The following is an 18,956-nucleotide window of genomic DNA, read 5'->3' as shown; positions in this document are numbered from 1 at the left end:
TAGGGACAGCACCGCTTTTGATATTTTTGTATGTATGTCAATGTATATCATGTGTTTGTCCTAATTTTGTGGTCAAAAAAAAAAAAAAAAATAATTAGATGTATGTGATATTTTTTTAATGCCTATTGTCATTTGCGACAGCGTACCTATATAAATTCAACTGAATAATCTATCTTTGTATCTAATTGTTAGTAATAGAAGAGACCATAACCGCCCATTGATGTTAAGGGAGTTGGACGGACGAGAAGAACTGACAAAATACCCTGCCAATTTTAATTGCCAATATGTATGTGGAAAATGATATCAGAATACAATAATTATAATAATGTCAATGGATGAGAATGGCGGTCTTACTGCTAAAAGCAGTTTCTTCTCGACAACTAAGACGTAAAAATTTAAATAGAAGACAAACACAGAACATAACTACTAAATAATACTAGTATGTATGAGCAAGATATAAAAAATCTACGTTTATTCGTCGTCTTAAGTGTCTCTCGTAATTTTACGGAGTTAATTAATATTTACTTTTATATGAAACATCTTACCTAACGACATTTCCACGGTTGTGACTTATGAAGGACTTCAGATTAAGTACTGTAAAAGGTTTAAGAGTCGAAGTTTTTCAATGTTTTAAATTTTTCATTAAAATGTAAAAACTTTATACAACTTTACAATCTTCGTTACAAGGTAAAATTATGAAACATAATTATTAAAAAATGCAATCGAGTTATAAATTATATGTATATTGTTGTCATCCACCTTAAAATATATACTTCTATCGGAATAAATGCTAAATAAATAATGCACAACCCGAAATCGTGGTTAAGGCGGTAACTTCCGTAACATGTATATTTTCTTCAAGGATCTTTTTTTTATAGAACGGGGGGCAAACGGGCAGGAGGCTCATCTGATGTTAAGAGGGCTCGCGAGTGCGATGCCGGCCTTTTAAGAATTGGTACCGTCTTTTCTTGAAGGACTAAAGTATCTTGATGATATTTTTGTTTTAAAAATGTCATAATAAAGAAAACTTTATCAATGTTATTTTGCCAACACGAAAAGCATGGGTTGCGGCTATAAGTGATAATAAACCACATGTGCCCTGTACGTGTAACTGTCCACTCAGCAGTAACTACCCTTGAAACTGTAACAGTTATGGCTAGGAAGTGCTCGCTCTGTCCGTTACTGTCCGAGACATGTGTAATAAAAACCCTCCGTGTTACATATAAAATACACAAAAGTTTTTTTGTATTTTTAAACGAACGACTCGCGTTTTTACCGAGTTGTAAGGCTCGCCAGAGGCTTTTATTCGATATTGTATTACAAAATTCAATGCTAATAAAGGTCGCATTTTTATATATAAAAAATATTTGACGAACTAAAGCCTAAGAAAACTCTTAAACACAGATTTTGTATTAGCCTTTCAGCTTGAGAACTGTCAACTTCTCGGTTAATAACAACTTAAACAATTCTTAACACATATCAGTTAAAAGAAAAATGCTTTTTACCGGATTAAAGTTATGTATTATTATAAATTTACAACTATTTGACATAATTTTAAACATACATATCAGTTGTCACGATGAACTTCGATTTACTATTCAATATTTTAATTACATAAATATGCATAAGCATGTATTTTTCCGTACAGGTTTTGCTAAACATTATATTATAACACACACAAATAAAAATAATTTTTGGTTTAAAAAGATACCTGTATATTTATTGTTCAATGCGGAGCTAACGGAGCTAAACTAAATGCGTGAATTATGATTATTAATTAAAATTGTCTACCTCACAAATTATCTATTGATTTTGTACATCTAATTTCAGCGTCGTCGCAGACATCGTTAATTAAAATAATAAGAAATAAACAAAGTTTGTGAAAGACTATCAACCCCTCACAGAAGATGTCTTGAAAGTTAGTAAAATCCTATTCGCGTTTACAAAGCACTTTCTCCCTTTGTCAGGTCGAAGTAAATTTTTAAGTTACAGCCCCTTTATTAAAGTTTTTAATTCGAAGGTTTATTGTGAGAACTGGATTGACTTAAATTATATGTTAATAAAGAAGTGCTTTAATTGCATAAACATATTATATAAACTTCAATTTGAGAGCATCGTAGCTTTAAAAATAGCTCTATTAAGAAAATAACCTCTCAATAGATTAAACACGTGTAATAATTGCTGTATACACATTTTAAAAGTTTAGTCAAATTGAAACTAGTACGACTTATCAAAATACTAATATCTATTTTCTTCCGCCGTATTATTTATGTATCCGTTTAAAAAATTGTTTTTACTATTGCATTTTTAAGCGTCCTATTAAAATCTGTCCCAGTATAGTTATAAGTTATAAACACAATTTAATGTCACGGTTTAATACGGTTAAAAATTCGTTATTATTATTTTTTATTGTATTTCTTTTAACTCTTTAGTTTATTATGAATTTTAATGTGTACTGTGGTATAGCCCTTCAGGCACCAAGGTTATACCCCTTAGTGGGTTTTGGTGTTTACTTACTTAATAAATAAGAAAATATATTATATAGCATGAAGTTAAAATAGGGGGAAGTAACAAATAAATCCTAAGAGCGCTCTCAGTAAGCCCGGTGAGGTCGTAAACACGTTACTATGATAAAATGAATAGTTGAATAGAGCAGGCCAGCATTAGAGTACTTGGAACTTAGCTACATTCAATATAATAGTCCTACGTCTTTCATAAACAATTTTAATTGGATGGGGGCTTCCTTATATATGCAAATTATGTCTCCATTTACTTTGTTATAAGAGTTAAAGAAATTCAAGGGGAATTTTTAAAATACCGATGTAGTTGTTTTATTATTTCGCTGACATGCGCTAAGCCATGTCAGGCCTCCACAAAAACTGTCTACCCTTAAGTTAAATAAAGCCGCAATTTAATATCTTTGAAAATCTTAACTTGATGGTCTTTTAATATTTAATTTCCTTCTAAGGGCGCTCAACGACGCTTTCATTAAGACTACTTTGGCTGAAGAAATATTAATGGTTTCGTATCTCTTAAAATATTCTGTCAGATTGAAAACTCTGTCAAAAAATATTGTCGTTATCTTTCTTATAAGTATCTACAAATCATTCTATATAGAATATACGAATAATAGTTCTATTATTATTTACTATTGAAGATGTAAATTGATTTATAATATAGAACCCGATTCCGTGAGAGTAATTTATGTTGTTTGACTTATAATACATTAACACGTCTATATTATATATTGTACTTAACTTTTAGATTTTTATTTATTACAAAGTAAAACCGTAGTTTTTCATATTAATTTCTGGACTATTTTAGACGTTTTAGCTCAGTCTTTACTCAGAGCATATTCTGGTACCATTGATATTAATTTAATTAGCCTTTATTGTAACTACTGTAGCTTGCAAATTAGTGTAAACATTGTATACACTAATTTGCAAGCTGAAACATGTAATTTACCATAAAGAACACGACTGCCTTAATGAGGCATATTTGAAATGTTATAAATGTAAATACTTTTACTTTTTGCGCCGCTTTAGTATTTATTATTACATCTCAACTAATTTAAAACTATATCTTGCCAAACCTAGTGCTCTATTAAATATTTAAGCGCCTGGTAATACCGGTGACCAGAGCCAGTGCTTTCCTCGCTCAACGAATAAGTATTGCAATACAGCGAGAAAATACTGCCAGCAGCAAAGCTACACTGCTTAATCAATTTCTTCTTCTTTCTTTTCTTTTCATATTTAATTATTATTACTATAAAGCTCAAATTGGCACTTTGTCACTTACTTGCCTATTAAATATGAATACGCCTGTGAAAACACGAATAATCACGAAATAAAAAATCTGAGATTGGTTTCTATCTGAGATTTTTTGTTCAGGACCTAAAAGGCTGCAGTGCCACTGGTTTTTCTATTAAATTTTAATACTCTTAACATTAGAATTCTTAAACTATTATCTACAATGTCACAATGTTCACTGGCACTTATCCCCAGCATCCACTTAACACTATACTTATGGCAAGATTACACTAGCTCAAAGGCTTTGTTCTTTTGTGTCTCCGTGATGTCAAGCTGGTTACGCTGGTCATTGAAGCATGGGAAGGGAAATTTTATAAATAGATGAAAAAGGAATTCATTGTTTCCAGGTACCAGTTGTTTCTGCAACTAAAGCAAGATGTTCTGCGTGGTCGGCTGCCTGTCAATTTTGACCTCGCGGCTGAGCTTGCAGCCTATGTCTTGCAATGTAAGTAGCTTACTATTTTCATTTCAAGTCTCGAAAATTATACTGCGTAAAAATAACTTGTTTAACAAATATATTTGTGATAAAGTGCAATGGAAACTTGTCTAACAATATAATCCTTTGTTATAGAAAAATTAAATATTCTTAATTTTTTTAGTCTGAGCAGATTGTTAAACAGACAATTAGATATTTTAATTAAACATACAAAAAAATATTTTAATAATGTTAAAGGAGAGTTAATGGAAATGATACATGTTCATATTTATTTTAGTCAAAATAAATATACCTAATATTTTTATCAAACATAACAGTCACATTTCGATATGTAAACGTAGAAGATAAAATATATTGAATGTCTCAATAATATTAATCTATTTGATAATCACGAACAAATTTACATAAAACATCAAAACTTGATTGAATCATAATATATAAACTTTCAAATAACCATAATTAATGTAAATTAATGCAAAACTTAAACTATTAATATGTATGAAATACTTTCAAACCGACTATTAAATATATTTTCGGACTGATCTATTGAAAAGTACCTTTGGGCTATAAGTCTATTATATTTTTATTTAATTCATATGTGAATCAACAGGACTTGGAGGCTAGTAGGTCGAATATACGCTAACCAGTTAGGTATGACTTTTTTGGAGACTTTACGCGTGGATACTTAACGACTGATAACATATACTCGTAACTTTGACTGAAAAACGAATCACTTAACATTTTTTCACTTAATTTAATACGTTAATGTGTGATTCGACGAGCTATGAGGCAGATATGATGAGATACTTATGAGTTGGCTTTATTGATAATTTTTTTTCATAAGCGAGTAGTAGCCAGTAACTGACTCGTGACGATTTTTGGGCTTAAGCCGATTTCCTCACGATGTTTTATTTCACCGTACAAACAACAGTGATCAACTCACGAAAAAACAAACTGATGATCTCGCTCATTTACGCTATCACAGCTATGAGCACTTCAATTATAATTATGTTATTCAAATTTAAAATCACCTGAAGTACAAACTCATAATTTTATATCGATATTCTATTTATGGCCCTTTATTCATAGTCCCTACATGGGTCCCACGTAGTCACTCCGATAACAATCTGTCAGGTATAAGTACAGATATTTTACGGTGGTGATAACTTGAGGAGCATATTAAGCAGTTCCTATTGTAAATAGGCTGTGGATGAAAGCATTGTTCAGTTGGCCTAACGCCAAGCGTATGTAACAAATAACAGGTAATGGGGTAAGGAGAATTTAAAAAAGGGAAATTGTTTTGACAATCCAGTACACAATAAAAAGTAATGCCCTTGATTTCCCGTGGGCACACTTATTCTCAACACAGGCAGGTGATAATAAATCGAACATCAAAAAGTTAAAATGATACTGGTAACGTAAAATTGTTGTACAAAATAGTGTATGTAAGACGCCATAACATGTCGCTACTATATTAGTAATAAATAATATTGCTAATAGATGTCTTAGCTAATTTTAGGGCATTGAATTAACTGGCATATTATGCTATAAATTATTTAGCGAAAGCAGCAATGTCGTCACCTAACAAAGCATAACTTTTAACAGAGCACGATTAGAGGTTACTTAATATTTAAAAAAGGAAAATATCCGAGATATGTTACTGTTAGTGTGTACTTACTCTAAGCATAGGCTTAAATGCTTTATTCAAATTACATAGTAATACGTCGTATATTTGACTAATGAGAATACCTATAAGTAACGAGGACCTTGGTCACGGCCTAGAAGTGACGAAGGAGTACAGGAGGCCTTAAAGTAATCATAATTAAAGGTTAAATGCTAAAGCGGCATTTTTTAACACACATCTGTTAAGGCCTGTACTGAACGTAAAATTTGTTTTGGTTGTTATTCGATTGGCATATTTAAAATCAACAAAGTCCGCAAAAATATCGTGACTGGCAGACGACAGTCTCTTGTGTAAGCTATTCCTGTCAAACCCCGAATGTTTTTACAAACCACGCTCTGAGAACTAGGCTCAACCAACTAAACTTTGTTCACAAACATTTTGCGTTATGGTTTTGGCTCTGTTAAATTTGTTAGCTTATTCGTACAAAACAGTATAAGACAATTTATATTGTAATAAATGGGAAATTGTCGTATAAGGAAATGCGTTGCTAAAAACAGAATTTTATTTGATTGGGTTAGGCTAACTATTTACAACAAATAAATACAATTAATTAAAACATTATGTCTGAAATCAGAAAATTTAATTTAATTTGGAATAAAATTATCGAACATTCAATTCCCTTATTTATTCCATTTTCAATTTTATTTTACATATTCAAATCAATTGAATTCTGTATAATTCTCATTTGTCAACTTCAACAGTATAAGTGTACTAAATTAAATTAAGAAATACAATTTCCATACAAGTACATGACAAGAAAGTATATTAACTAAACAAACTAGTTTTAAATATCGCAGAATTTATGAAAGACCACAAATATACGCTATTTAAAACCACACAGTATTAAATTAGCCATCAATAGTAAAATTACCGGAATTTGAATTAACAAAAATATTGATTTTCTCTATAAAATTGTCTCATTACGAGTTCAATGAAACCTTTTGTTAGGCGAATACTATTGAAACTCGTTCGATGCTTCTGACGGACGCTGTTCGTTAGAAATGTTTTCCCTCGCTGCATATTGCGATAAGACAGAATGCTTATTTCTACGTAATTCATTGCGCCGGCCGCGGTAGTGCCTTGAAATAATTAAAATGGCTAAACATAAACTCATTAACTATCTGTTCTTTAGTCATTCTCAGTCACTTTCTTATATATATATATATATATAGCCTGTATTTTACCATAGACAATGGTTACTATAGTAAGTATCATTATTATATGTCTATAAAATAATTTATAATTAATATAACAAAATCAAAAAGTAAAATAACTGGCTGAAAATAGGTATCACGACCACACCAGTGTTCAGTTGTCAAATGCGGTACGACAAATAACAAAAATGTGGAATGCGCGGGAAATGGGAATTAAGTTTGTAGTTTGTACCACGTTTATTGGTTTATGTTTTATTATGATATATATAATTTTTAAAAATCCTTCATCGACCTATAGTTAGTATAGCTGTTACTTTTATGTACATATTTTAGATGCTTAAATTACGTTTATTAAACGCAACAAAATATAAAAAAACTCTCGGTTTGAAGAAAACGTTGCTGCCCCAACGCCCTTATTATAAAACGTGGATTAAAGTTAGTACCCTCTTTGTTACCATGGTTACGATGTTTTTTCCTAATAACGAATGGTAACCATGGCAACAAATACCGTACTAACTTTAATCCAGGTTCTATATAATAAGGGCGTAGAGGTAGTATAAAATAACAATGAGGATCACTTATCCATATTTTCAAAATATTAATAATTTATTTATTTCATCTTAACATAAGCAATGCTAACTTACTTTTTACTTGCTCTGTTTATTAACAAAGACCTTTGATGGTACCAGAAGACAGTTAATTACGTCTTGACTCGAATATTTCCATTAATATTTATGTATGAATTATACGGGAGCATAATTAAATCTCTCCCTATATTGTTATGTAAGAGAATTTTTAGCTTTTCTTGATCTTTGTCGAATTAATTAATAATATTAATGTCAAAGAAAATAGCAATTTTTGGTACATTTTGATTTCTTTTTCAATTTCATTTCGTATTACATTTCTAAAATTCAAATAGACTTTTTAGATTAAGTTTTATAACGTTGTCTATATGTTGCTATTAAGCCAAGCGACAGCGTAATAGGAATGGGTTATTCAAAAGGTAAACGAGCCCTCAGCGTACATCGTTTGCATCTAATCTCATTCGCATCAGCAAATGTCCCAGCTTCAGCTCCCAAGAGATACGACCCCACCCTAAACTACTTTGTAAGTGCAACGTTCTATGTTACTGCAATAATTATACTATTTTAATTATTTTTACTACCCATTATCATTATTATACTCTTTTTATAATAGATTTATAGTGGTAATGTGATGAATAAAATTATGACTGAATTTTTTATAAACTTTGTTTGTTGTATCTAGGGTATAGTTAAAAAAACAAATAACTATCTCATTGAAAAAACCTTATTAGTTAAAGCAACGTTGATATTAAATGCGCCTTAAATTTTAATATAACCCTAAGTGGTTTTGCTACTCTTTATATTCAAAATGAGAACGAATAATTATGAAGGCTGATAAATCACGTTGGGGTCACCAATGTACCAATATGGAGAAAGGTAGGTGCTCCTCTTCCTCCGAGGGCAGAATCCTCAACCAGTAAAACCACTGACTGACCGGCTCGAAGGCTACTTTAGCTAGCCTTTTTTTATATTGAGGGGAATGCGTTTCAGCACAAAGTGTGTGACTCGCTCTAAAAACACTACCCACTATACCCCTGCCATCAATCACGTCAACTTGGGGTCGCGTAAGCATTCTACCAAGAGACGTGACAGCCTTCTACAGCAACCATCTTCCATAACATTGACATCGCCTTACAAACAGTAGGGTTGCAATTTCTTGCACCCAACACGTGATTCGCTCATGTTCTCGTTCGCACATACAACTCAATAACTTTAGCTAGCCTAGTAGCTAAGGTCAAGAAGTTTTATATAACCTAAAGGCCGATTTACATTATCTTAGTGTTTAGGAGAGTGCTTTAGTACAACTTGAAAGGCAAGTTCTTTAGCGTAGCGTTTACTAAAGCAAGTAGCGTTTACATGTTTCAACTAAAGTCCTATCCTAAAGCACTCTCCTAAACACTAAGATAATGTAAATCGGCCTTTACGAGTCGGAATAACTTTGTAATTAGGTTTCAGGATGACGTCATTGCAAATTTACTAAGTATTATTCGGTCGAAGTTCTACCCTATGTAGCTTAAGCCGTATCGATTTTTCCACAAGCATTACACCATAATATAAAACAACAAAGTGCTATTTGTCAGGGAACATCGATCTAGGGGACCTGTTCCAGACGTTGTTCTCAGTTTGGTAATTATTGTAGACAATGGCCCTTTCGTAACAGTTCAAATTAATCAACATCACGCGCAATTGCGCAGATATTTAAGTAAATGACACCACGCGATGGTCGTTGAAAGAGCATTCAATCGAGCGTTAAAAGTTTTGAATTACTACGAGTATAAAATATACAAAATAACATATGTTCTTAGGATGGTATTTAAATAAATGTTAAGGACACATAATTATTGTATAAGTAACAAGAAACGCCGTTAATTTGACGGTAAAGAAGTATACATGTATAAAAACTAGCTGTTAGTTAATGGCCACGGTAAACGGCATTTTTGTAACATTCTTATATTTACGTTACGGGAACGATGTGGAATCGTAGTTATAGGATTTAAGCTCACACAATTACAGTCTTTCAAATTTAATAAATGAAGTGAGAATGAGTGAATAAAATGAAATGTCGAATTTGTATTGTTCTACCTTAAAGCTGGGTATCGATTACGCGCTCCTGGCGCGCGCGCCATGAATGACCGCTCCGAGAGTGCCTTCCGTGAAACGCGTTCCAAATATTTGAAGTATATCAACTAAGCGCGCCTGGCGCGCGTGGCAACTGTTCCAGTGTTCGACCCTTCATCATGGAAGCCAGTCAGCTTGGCTTTTAGATACTCTAAATTTTTCTCTTCTGTACGATAATAGGAGCACAGTCATTTTTTTTTTAATTCCGGCATAGGGACTCCCATTTCACTACTGATTTTTCTCCAAGCATCTTTTCTAAGCGATTTATTATGATACGAAGAACTTTTGCTACAGTAGTTCTTTTGTACCATACAGTTGTATTAATTTACGGCAACTTTGGTTATCCATAATTGGGAGCGCAACAAACACAAAAAAATACGATATTTCCGTCCCAACTGGCGCGCGCGCCACGATTGATGCGTGGTAAAAAACCGACACCCGTCGGAACGGACCGCTCCGCGTTCGGGCGCTCCAACGAACACATTGGCGCGCGTTCCAAAGTGGTATCCATTGCGCGCGGCTTGAGCGCGCGCCAATGTTCGCCCTCTTGGAGCGCGTAGTCGATACGCGGCTTAAGAGTGTAAGCGGTTGCACGAGTGTTTAAATATAGTCGCTTTAAATTTATGCTCCCCGTCCACCCCGTAATAAAACAAGTTACATCTTAAATATTGCGATAAAAATAACCTACTTTATTCTCACATTCTTAAAATGTCAAAGGTTTTTTTGGGATAATTAATTTAGAAAGTCGTGTTGTTTATTGTAAATAATAGCAACTTAATATTCAAGTCTAAGTTCGTATATGGGTGAATTTAAGTCTTATTAATGAAATCGCCGTAATGATTAAGAAAAATATATAAACACACTTTTTATGTAGGTACAAATTCGCCACGAATGTGGAAACGTATCGTATCAAAAATAATTTGTAACGTCATAAGTTACGGAAGAATCTTTTTCACAAATTCACCAGATGCGACTTCCGAAGCTGAAAAAAAAGATAAACGACGGGAAATAAGTGTCAGCATCACTCACGCCCTTAGTTTTTTCTAGTCTCCCAAACATGGCAGTTCTTTTCTCTTTACATCCGCCGTTTTCCCTCACAAGTAGCTTAGTGATCCACTTCCCTATAGTATCGAGAAAATACAACACGTTAGCTTTCACTATTAAGCTTCTTATATCGTCTGGGATAAGATTACATTGTGTGTATTTATTTAGGACGGCAATTCTCCCTACTTAAGTAAATTAATTACGATTTAGTACGGTTCGTTATAGTGATACTCGTATAATCAAACGTACGACTTAGTTTTGATTCAGGTTACGAAGAACATTCGTAAATCCTTATCCTTTACAAACGTTTCTGAGTGTTGAAACTTTAAAAATGATTCTTTCTTTACTAATTTAACCTCTGCCGTAACAACAAATTATAGCACAAAGATAAATTAATAGTACAATTTAGAGCTGAATTCGTTACGTCGTGTATTACTTATTAATTAAGTTTTTTTATTATTCCTGGTTTTATTACCCACGAATCATCATTTAATTACTCCATTAGAATAAAATCACATGCATTAAATATATTTACAACTTGAGCTTTAAACGGTTTTACTATAGGGGATTAAAGTTGTCATTGTACACACGAATGTATGAACCTACCATATAACCTTCGCATTGTCCACATTAGAGATGAGGCTTATTCCACATGGCCTAAATACAGATACGTCAAGCCAGCTCTTAGAATAATGACGGTACCTACTACTATAAGAGATACCTATTTCATAATGGATTTGCTATTCTGAATCAGAAAAATGCATTAATATAGCGATCTATTGATGTGGTCAGTGTTTTGTTCTCTAAAAGATAAACCAAGATTTTTTAAATATATCTAAATCCTTTGGGAACTTTATGATATCATAAGGGATCCCCTTACGCTAAGACGTTGTAATTTTTCAGCATATTTAAACGATTATTATTTTTATTACAGCTGAACTAGGAGATTATGAGCCAAGAAGACATGGTCCAGGGTATGTTTCCGAGTTCCGATTCTTAGCGCATCAAACCCCTGAACTTGAAGGACGAGCTGCCGACATACATAGGACACTGAAGTAAGTTTATAAATATTGAAAATTAGACGTCTGCGATACAAAATCTCTTCTATATTTCGTATAATTCGATTAACAATGTAACTGTGTTGTATATTGTCTAAGTGTTTTCGTTTATAATGTGTATATGTGTAGATTTTAGATTACTTATAAATAAATAAAAAAGAGTTTAAAATTATTGTTTGTTCTATAAATGTAAATGGAATAACAGTTCATAACGTCAATTGCAAACATAATAAAAGAGTATCGATAGATTCTAATTTATCATATTATAGATAGATTTATTAGTAAAAAAGACCAGCATAGCTGCATCCGCCATGCCGCCTCGCGGCAAGCATTTGGCATCGCAAAGCCACAATTACATGCAAATTGCGTTTATCTATCGTTTAAATGCGCCACCCAATGCATTTCTTGATAAATGGTTTGTTATTTTAAATTACGACACAAATGTGTTCTGAATTTACGTTGCACGCCATATGTAGTTTATAACTGGTTCGACTTGGTAAAAATTGAGAGATATTAATATGTAACTCCTATAGAGAAGGTGAGGTCTAAGTAAACTCGACTAAGTTAATTATAACCCACCCTTATAGAGAGCTACGAAAAAATATTGTAGTAATAATGATTCTGTTAAAGCATATACAACAAGCAAAGTCCGTAGTGCAATATATCCAAGTATTTTTTTTTAAAGAGAAATAGGTTTGTGCTTGCCAATTAATAAAACAGTGCTTAGTCTGGATGTGTAAAATTATTATAATATTTTTTTTTTATAAATATTAAGTTAGTTGTCATAATGATACTAAAGCAACAATGAAAATATATGCGATTTTTACAGTGGTATTTCCCCCGCGCAGGCTGAGCTAAGCTATTTGGACAAAGTGAAATGGCTAGATATGTACGGTGTTGATCTCCACCCTGTCTTGGTAAATATATTTCGTATTCTCCTTAATTACGATGAAGGTAAATTGTCTGTTCCCGGAGTCTTTGGCTCCATCGATTTTAATTTGAAAATCGAATTTATGTAATTAAAATTAAAAACATCAATGTCTGTTTAAATAAGGAATGGGGTATTTAATGACTCGTAATATGAGTACACAAAAATGGCTTTCTGCCACCATATTTCAACACTGTTATTCTTTTAACGATCTATTTAATGCAGGGCGAAGACAGCGTGGAGTACTTTTTGGGACTGGCGCCAAGTGGCCTGTTGCTTCTACGAGGAAAGCATACAGTTGCCACTTATTATTGGCCGCGAGTTTCCAAACTTTACTACAAAGGACGATACTTTATGATACGCGTCGCTGACAAAAACGTGAGTGAGATATTGCATTAATTACAAGTATATATTATCTGCTATCAAACTTCAGGGTCCTATAGTCTAATTAAGCTGTCCAGAAACATAACTTTGTTCCATGATACATAGGTACAGAACAGTTTATAACTATGCCGACTTCTGCACTAATCAATGAGCAAGCTTTGCTGCGATTTTCCTTAAGAAATATAGACTTTTTTATTATTAAAACATAAAGAAATTTCTCCGCGATTTTTTATGTGATTAATGTTAGAAAGTACTTAAATCAGGTGTAACATGTCAATAGTAGATTTGGTAAAATAAACATTGTGTGAATTGAAAGCTTGACCCGTTTCTCTATCTGATAAGACGTCAGTCAAAAGACGTGGCCTACGTTTTCTTAAGACATTCGTAGCAGGCAATTACAGATAAGTCAGAGAACTAAGCGTGCCATTTACCGCACTGTCGAGTGAAGTGATAACCCACCCTTATTTGTATACGCCTTTGAAGTGTATAAAAATAGGGGAATGAACTTGAAATTGCTTTTAAATTTATTCTCTGACAGAACATTGATCAAAGCCGGAGAATTTTATTTATAAAATTGTCGTCGCTCTTTAAATTTATCTATTAAAATTGTAATGATACGTGACTTTTTATGGGCGTTGTATTTTCTTTTAGCTATTTAAATTCTGAAATAAATTCTAAATGCCTGAAATTTGGATTAGACGATGACTATAAGCCGAAAAAATAAACGTATGATCAAACTGAAATGACATCGTCGAAATGACAATGACCTTACATAGCATTATGGCATTTGTCTGCGTTTCCTACTTTTTTCTAGTATTAGAATTAACGAATACCGTGGTGTAACAGAATCGTTTTAAATCGTTTTGGTTCTAGAATGACACATCTACCTACGGTTTCGAATCTCCCACGAGAGCAGCATGCAGGCACTTATGGCGTTGTTGTTCTGATCACCATAACTTCTTCCGCCTTCAACAATCGTCGCCGGCTTCCGCGGATATATTCACATTGGGATCCAGATTGAGAAATAGGTATAATATTATTCAAATACATCACTTTTTCAAAAATCATAAACATTAAAATGTAAATAAAAAATTGTAGTCGTGTTAAAATGGTTTAATGTATTTTGATAAAATTAGAAGCTTTGTTATATTATGCAATAGCACACTTTATTTTTCAGACATAACGCAGACTGATTATATTTCACAAACATTTATTGTTTGAAGATTTCTACTTAAACTATTTTTTTATTCATAAAAGTTGTTCGTATTTTAATACTAAAAATTGAGATGGTAAATCTTATAGAATCTTCTGTATATATCAACTTTTATTTATGACTGAAGGGGTTTGTTTTACTCACGTTTTCTAAACTCGAGGCAAGTTGTATGAAACGTCGATGAAGGAGACATTTCTGCGCCTGTGACATTAATAATAATCTTTTGACAAGTCGGTGGTCAGACTTTTCTGTGTGACGCGTTCTTTGTACCAAAGACGTGCAGATTTCGTCAAGCAAGTGTTAACAAAATGTATAAATGCAAGTATACAAGTTCGACGAAAACGCTTATTCAGTATCGCTTAATATGTATTCCACAGTTTTCCAATCTACTTTACGTAATACTTTTCATACAGGAAAATAGCTATGGCCTCTTTTAAATATCCTGTTATAAATAGGCTAGAGGAACAAAACCGAATTATAAGGCAAACGATGTTTACTGGCTTTCAACAAGCTTATCTTTGTAGTAGCGGGCGCGGAGCTCGGCCCCGACCACCGCCTAACTTCACGCGGACTCCCTCCAGGCGATACATCCGGCATGCTTCATATACATCTCTGCATGACAGTAAGAATAATTCCATTAAAAATATGAATAAAATAAGTCATACATAAATACTATAAATGGAATAAATTAATTTAATTTGGAATTGGTCCGGTAGTTTTTGAGTTTATTTGTTACAAATATAACAATACAAATCATTTCTAGTGATCGTCGAACGTGTTTTGCGAGTTATCTAAATTTCAGCCTTTGTTATAAATGAATTAGTAACAGAAAGGATAAGACGGCTTGCTCCTATTCTTAATCCTAGTAGGATTATTAATAAAACATACTAAACTTATTCTAAGATATATAATAATTGTGCTACGAAAATAATGTATCATTTTTTTATTCAGCTTGCATGGTTATAGGTATGTATTAATATAATTATAAGAATTACGTCAATAATACCGACTTGTAAGAAACGATACTTTAAATAAAATATATATTACAAAAAATACTAATAAAACGATAAAAAGCTTAACAGAATACGCAATAAAATTGTTCGTTGTATTGATAAGTCTTCTAAGCTAACAGCAGCACTTCTAGTGACATTCTTACACGAGAAAATATAATTTTCTAGAAAAATAAACATTTGTTTGTTCTTTCACGCTATTTAACATTTAGAATCTAGTATGAAACATTTATCAAGCGTCTTAAACACAAAAACAAGTTAATAAATCTTGACAACGAATAAATCTCTATAGTGTAAGGGTCAACGCAAAAACACATTCAATATTTCATATATGAAATTGTATATTAATTGGTACCTAAACCTTTTCAGTTCCAAAGTTAGAAGACTTAAGAATAAAAGATTGCCCCCCTGAAATGAAACAACCTACCTCAGTGCATCGTCCCAACTCGTAAGTATTCAAATTAATTAAGCTAATATTTTTTTAATTTCCTTACATCTTTGATCATGCTATTTTTGCTGCGTCTTTAATTTACTATAATTTTCTTGAATTGTATGCTACTACAGGATTATCATTAAGTGCTCAAGGTAAATCATATTTCATTTATTCATATAGTAAATTTACATTTACTACCAGTTCCCAAATTAAGGGCGTACGGGCTAGGTTAACTAGCAAGATACTTTTCGCCACTCTTTTTAATCCAAGTTTTCTGTTTATAAAGAACCATTACACTATACGACATATTCTATCAATAAGAAATGCTAAGTAATCAGTAAGCATTGCGACAAAACAAAAACACATAGACGATCAAGGTTAAACTAACCTAATAATTAGATAAAGACTAATAATAACTGAATCTGAAATTACATACATATTTAAGTTATATTTAAGTTCAAGTCGCTATCCTTGTGATGAAAAAATAAAATAGCTAGACTCCTAGATTCATGGAAGCCGCTCGAATTTCAAGATGTTGAAATATTTTATAATATAATCACAAATAAATTTGTGTTGATAACTAATTTTATTTCTATAAAAATCTTTTGTTGTTTAAAAACGTAACAGCAGAATAACTAGTGAGGAATAGGGAAACTGAAGGAAATCAACATTTTTGTTTTTGTCAGTCTGATAGAGTAGGCAACAAACCACCGGACATCAAATATTGGGTTTAAAAATTGCCTTCTACGTTAGTTAAGTGGCACTTTTCATTTGAAGCGAACTCGCATTCATTCGGAACATACGAGCACCTGGATACTGTATAAAACTAAAGCCTTTTACAGACGTCGACTGCATTTTCATGGTAGTATGTCAAGTGTGTAAAAATACATATATTTTATTGATAACATTACTAAATCGATAATACTAAAAAACACTGGCGAGAAAAACTAACATTTTTATACACATTTTTGATACATATTTTATTTGGCGTCAAAACCACGGTAGAGACTGTAAATGCACTTGTATATTTCTCTTATACATTCATAGTGTTACACTTACAAATAATATTTTTTTTAGTTATTTACAATCGTAATATTTAACTATAACTATATTTGTTAGATTTATGAGATATATATCACCATCGTGTAACGCTTGCAGTATTTGCAAGAATGGTTCGCAAAGAGGAAATTTTACCACTTATTCTGATGTATGAGCTTATTGTAAAGTGTCATTAAAAACTGTTCAGTAATTTTTGTGAAAAAGTATCAAACAACCATTTATTACACACTTTTGCTTAGTATTAGTGAGAAGTATCCATACAATTTTTTTAAATTTTACATTATTTATGTTTGGGTTGTCTGAAAAAAAAAACTGCTTTTAGCATTAATACCGCCCATTTACATCCTTTGTCTTCACTTATTCACTTTTATTTTTCTCTCTTTTAATAATAAAATCAATTTATGTTTACCATTTCGGCTTTTCAAAATACTATTTTCGTTGCAAACGTGGAGTTGTGAAGCATTTTTAATTACCCATATGCAGGATCAATCATCAAGCTTATAGTATTCCTGTTAGGAATAGATCTACTAATTCATTAAATAAGATCTTAGCGTAGTATATTTTATAGCATCAACGGCGAAGCAAACTGTGAACCCATACATACAACGGGTGGATCGCCGCGATCAACGCGGTCAGCACCGGCGCGTCGTGGTTTATATTCCGCTTCACCAACAGCCCACAGACCACCGCCTGCACCCAGACACAGATCTGCGTCCGTTGATTCACAGAGCTCAAATGATTCGAGGTCTAATCGGAAGTACGTTTCTTCTTAAAAGTTTTAAAAAAAATCAAGTTTTAAAACTTCGCTTTCAGATAAATTTGATTTCTTTCCTTATATTATTGAGTAGGTGATCAGTACTAAGCCTGCTTCTGTGGGTATTTGGGTCTAAGTCATGCCAGTGCTACGATGTTATCCTTTGCCCTTATAGAGGCTTTAGGTTTTCTATATCGCTAAATAATCCCTCTGTTAGATACTTAAGACTATAACAAAACAACTTTACTAGAATTTATTTATTGGAAGACATCCCTTACTCAACCAACGTAAAGCTTTTTATATTCAATCTCTTGCGCTGTTAACATTGAATAATAAAGAAAATGTTAACAGCGCAATATTTTAGTAAGATTAATTTCGGAATTTTACTGCCATAACAATTTATACAATTATTTTTAGAAAATAATCTCGATATTTTTATTTCATTTCCAAACCAAAGTCGTTTCAAGAACCAAAATTCTTAGAAGATTGTAGGCATGTGGAATTATATTATGTATATTGATTAATAATATTGTCATTAACTATTGCAAAAAACTTTTTAAGCGGATATAAACGTGAATTAATATGCAATAGAGACGTCGAATATTGATAAATAAAAAAAACCTCTAGACACAGACATAGATCGCGGCGTCAGCAATCAGACGCGGAAAGTGAATTGTCGCGCGGCTCCGGCCGGTCCGGGCGAAAACATCGACGTCACCGGTCACGTCATAAGCACGACTCAGCTTCAGAGCGGGATGAACCACAGCCTGAATCCAAGTGAGTATTTCACAAAGTTCTTTAATTATATACAAAATAACTAGTAGACTCGGCCAAGCGTTGCTGTGGCTAAGATTTTTGTTATATTACCTAGTAGTAAACTATTCAAGAGAAAAGGCAAGAGAACACCAATCCACCATGCTTTTTTGGTGGTTATGCCATTAATTAGCTTATGTGAAACGTTGGTAATTATTTTGATAAGGATCAATACCTAGGTACGAATAAAGAGTCTTTTCTAGCGGTGGCGTTTTAATAAAAAAAAAAAAGGTCAAGACAATTTTTATAGGTAGTGATGTGTCCTAAAAAAAGTAATACATCATTTTGTTCTATCATTAATAGTTTTCGCAGCGCACACGATTGAAGGAAGTTTTTTGTTTATTTTTTTACACCTTGGGTTAGTTTATTCAAGTTTTAGTAAGCATCCCTATTTTTTTTGAAAATGAGCCTTTGTCACTCGGGAATAGTGTACCTTGCCAACGGTGAAAGAATTTTTAAAATCGGTCCAGTAGTT

The 18,956-nt window shown here is 32.6% G+C and overlaps 1 protein-coding gene across 9 annotated transcripts in view; it reads left to right on the top strand.

The window, feature by feature from the left end:
* Positions 1-18,956, top strand: part of LOC125050392 (band 4.1-like protein 4) — a 42,483-nt gene that overhangs the window by 14,677 nt on the left and 8,850 nt on the right. For 5 of the 9 annotated variants that reach the window (XM_047650272.1, XM_047650280.1, XM_047650249.1 and 2 more), the window contains exons 5-15: positions 4,157-4,254; positions 11,764-11,884; positions 12,717-12,804; positions 13,041-13,193; positions 14,073-14,227; positions 14,937-15,034; positions 15,364-15,378; positions 15,792-15,870; positions 15,987-16,007; positions 17,483-17,671; positions 18,296-18,445. In XM_047650272.1, coding sequence (XP_047506228.1) covers positions 4,157-4,254; positions 11,764-11,884; positions 12,717-12,804; positions 13,041-13,193; positions 14,073-14,227; positions 14,937-15,034; positions 15,364-15,378; positions 15,792-15,870; positions 15,987-16,007; positions 17,483-17,671; positions 18,296-18,445 — 1,167 coding nt within the window. The remainder of the gene's footprint in view (positions 1-4,156; positions 4,255-11,763; positions 11,885-12,716; positions 12,805-13,040; positions 13,194-14,072; positions 14,228-14,936; positions 15,035-15,363; positions 15,379-15,791; positions 15,871-15,986; positions 16,008-17,482; positions 17,672-18,295; positions 18,446-18,956) is intronic. The other 4 variants (XM_047650241.1, XM_047650235.1, XM_047650257.1 and 1 more) reach the window with 3 other exon arrangements.

This window comes from Pieris napi, chromosome 1 (genome assembly GCF_905475465.1).
Source record: "Pieris napi chromosome 1, ilPieNapi1.2, whole genome shotgun sequence".
NCBI lineage: Eukaryota > Metazoa > Arthropoda > Insecta > Lepidoptera > Pieridae > Pieris > Pieris napi.
The sequence above is the reverse complement of the archived record's forward strand: the minus strand, read 5'-3'. Positions and strand labels throughout refer to the sequence as shown.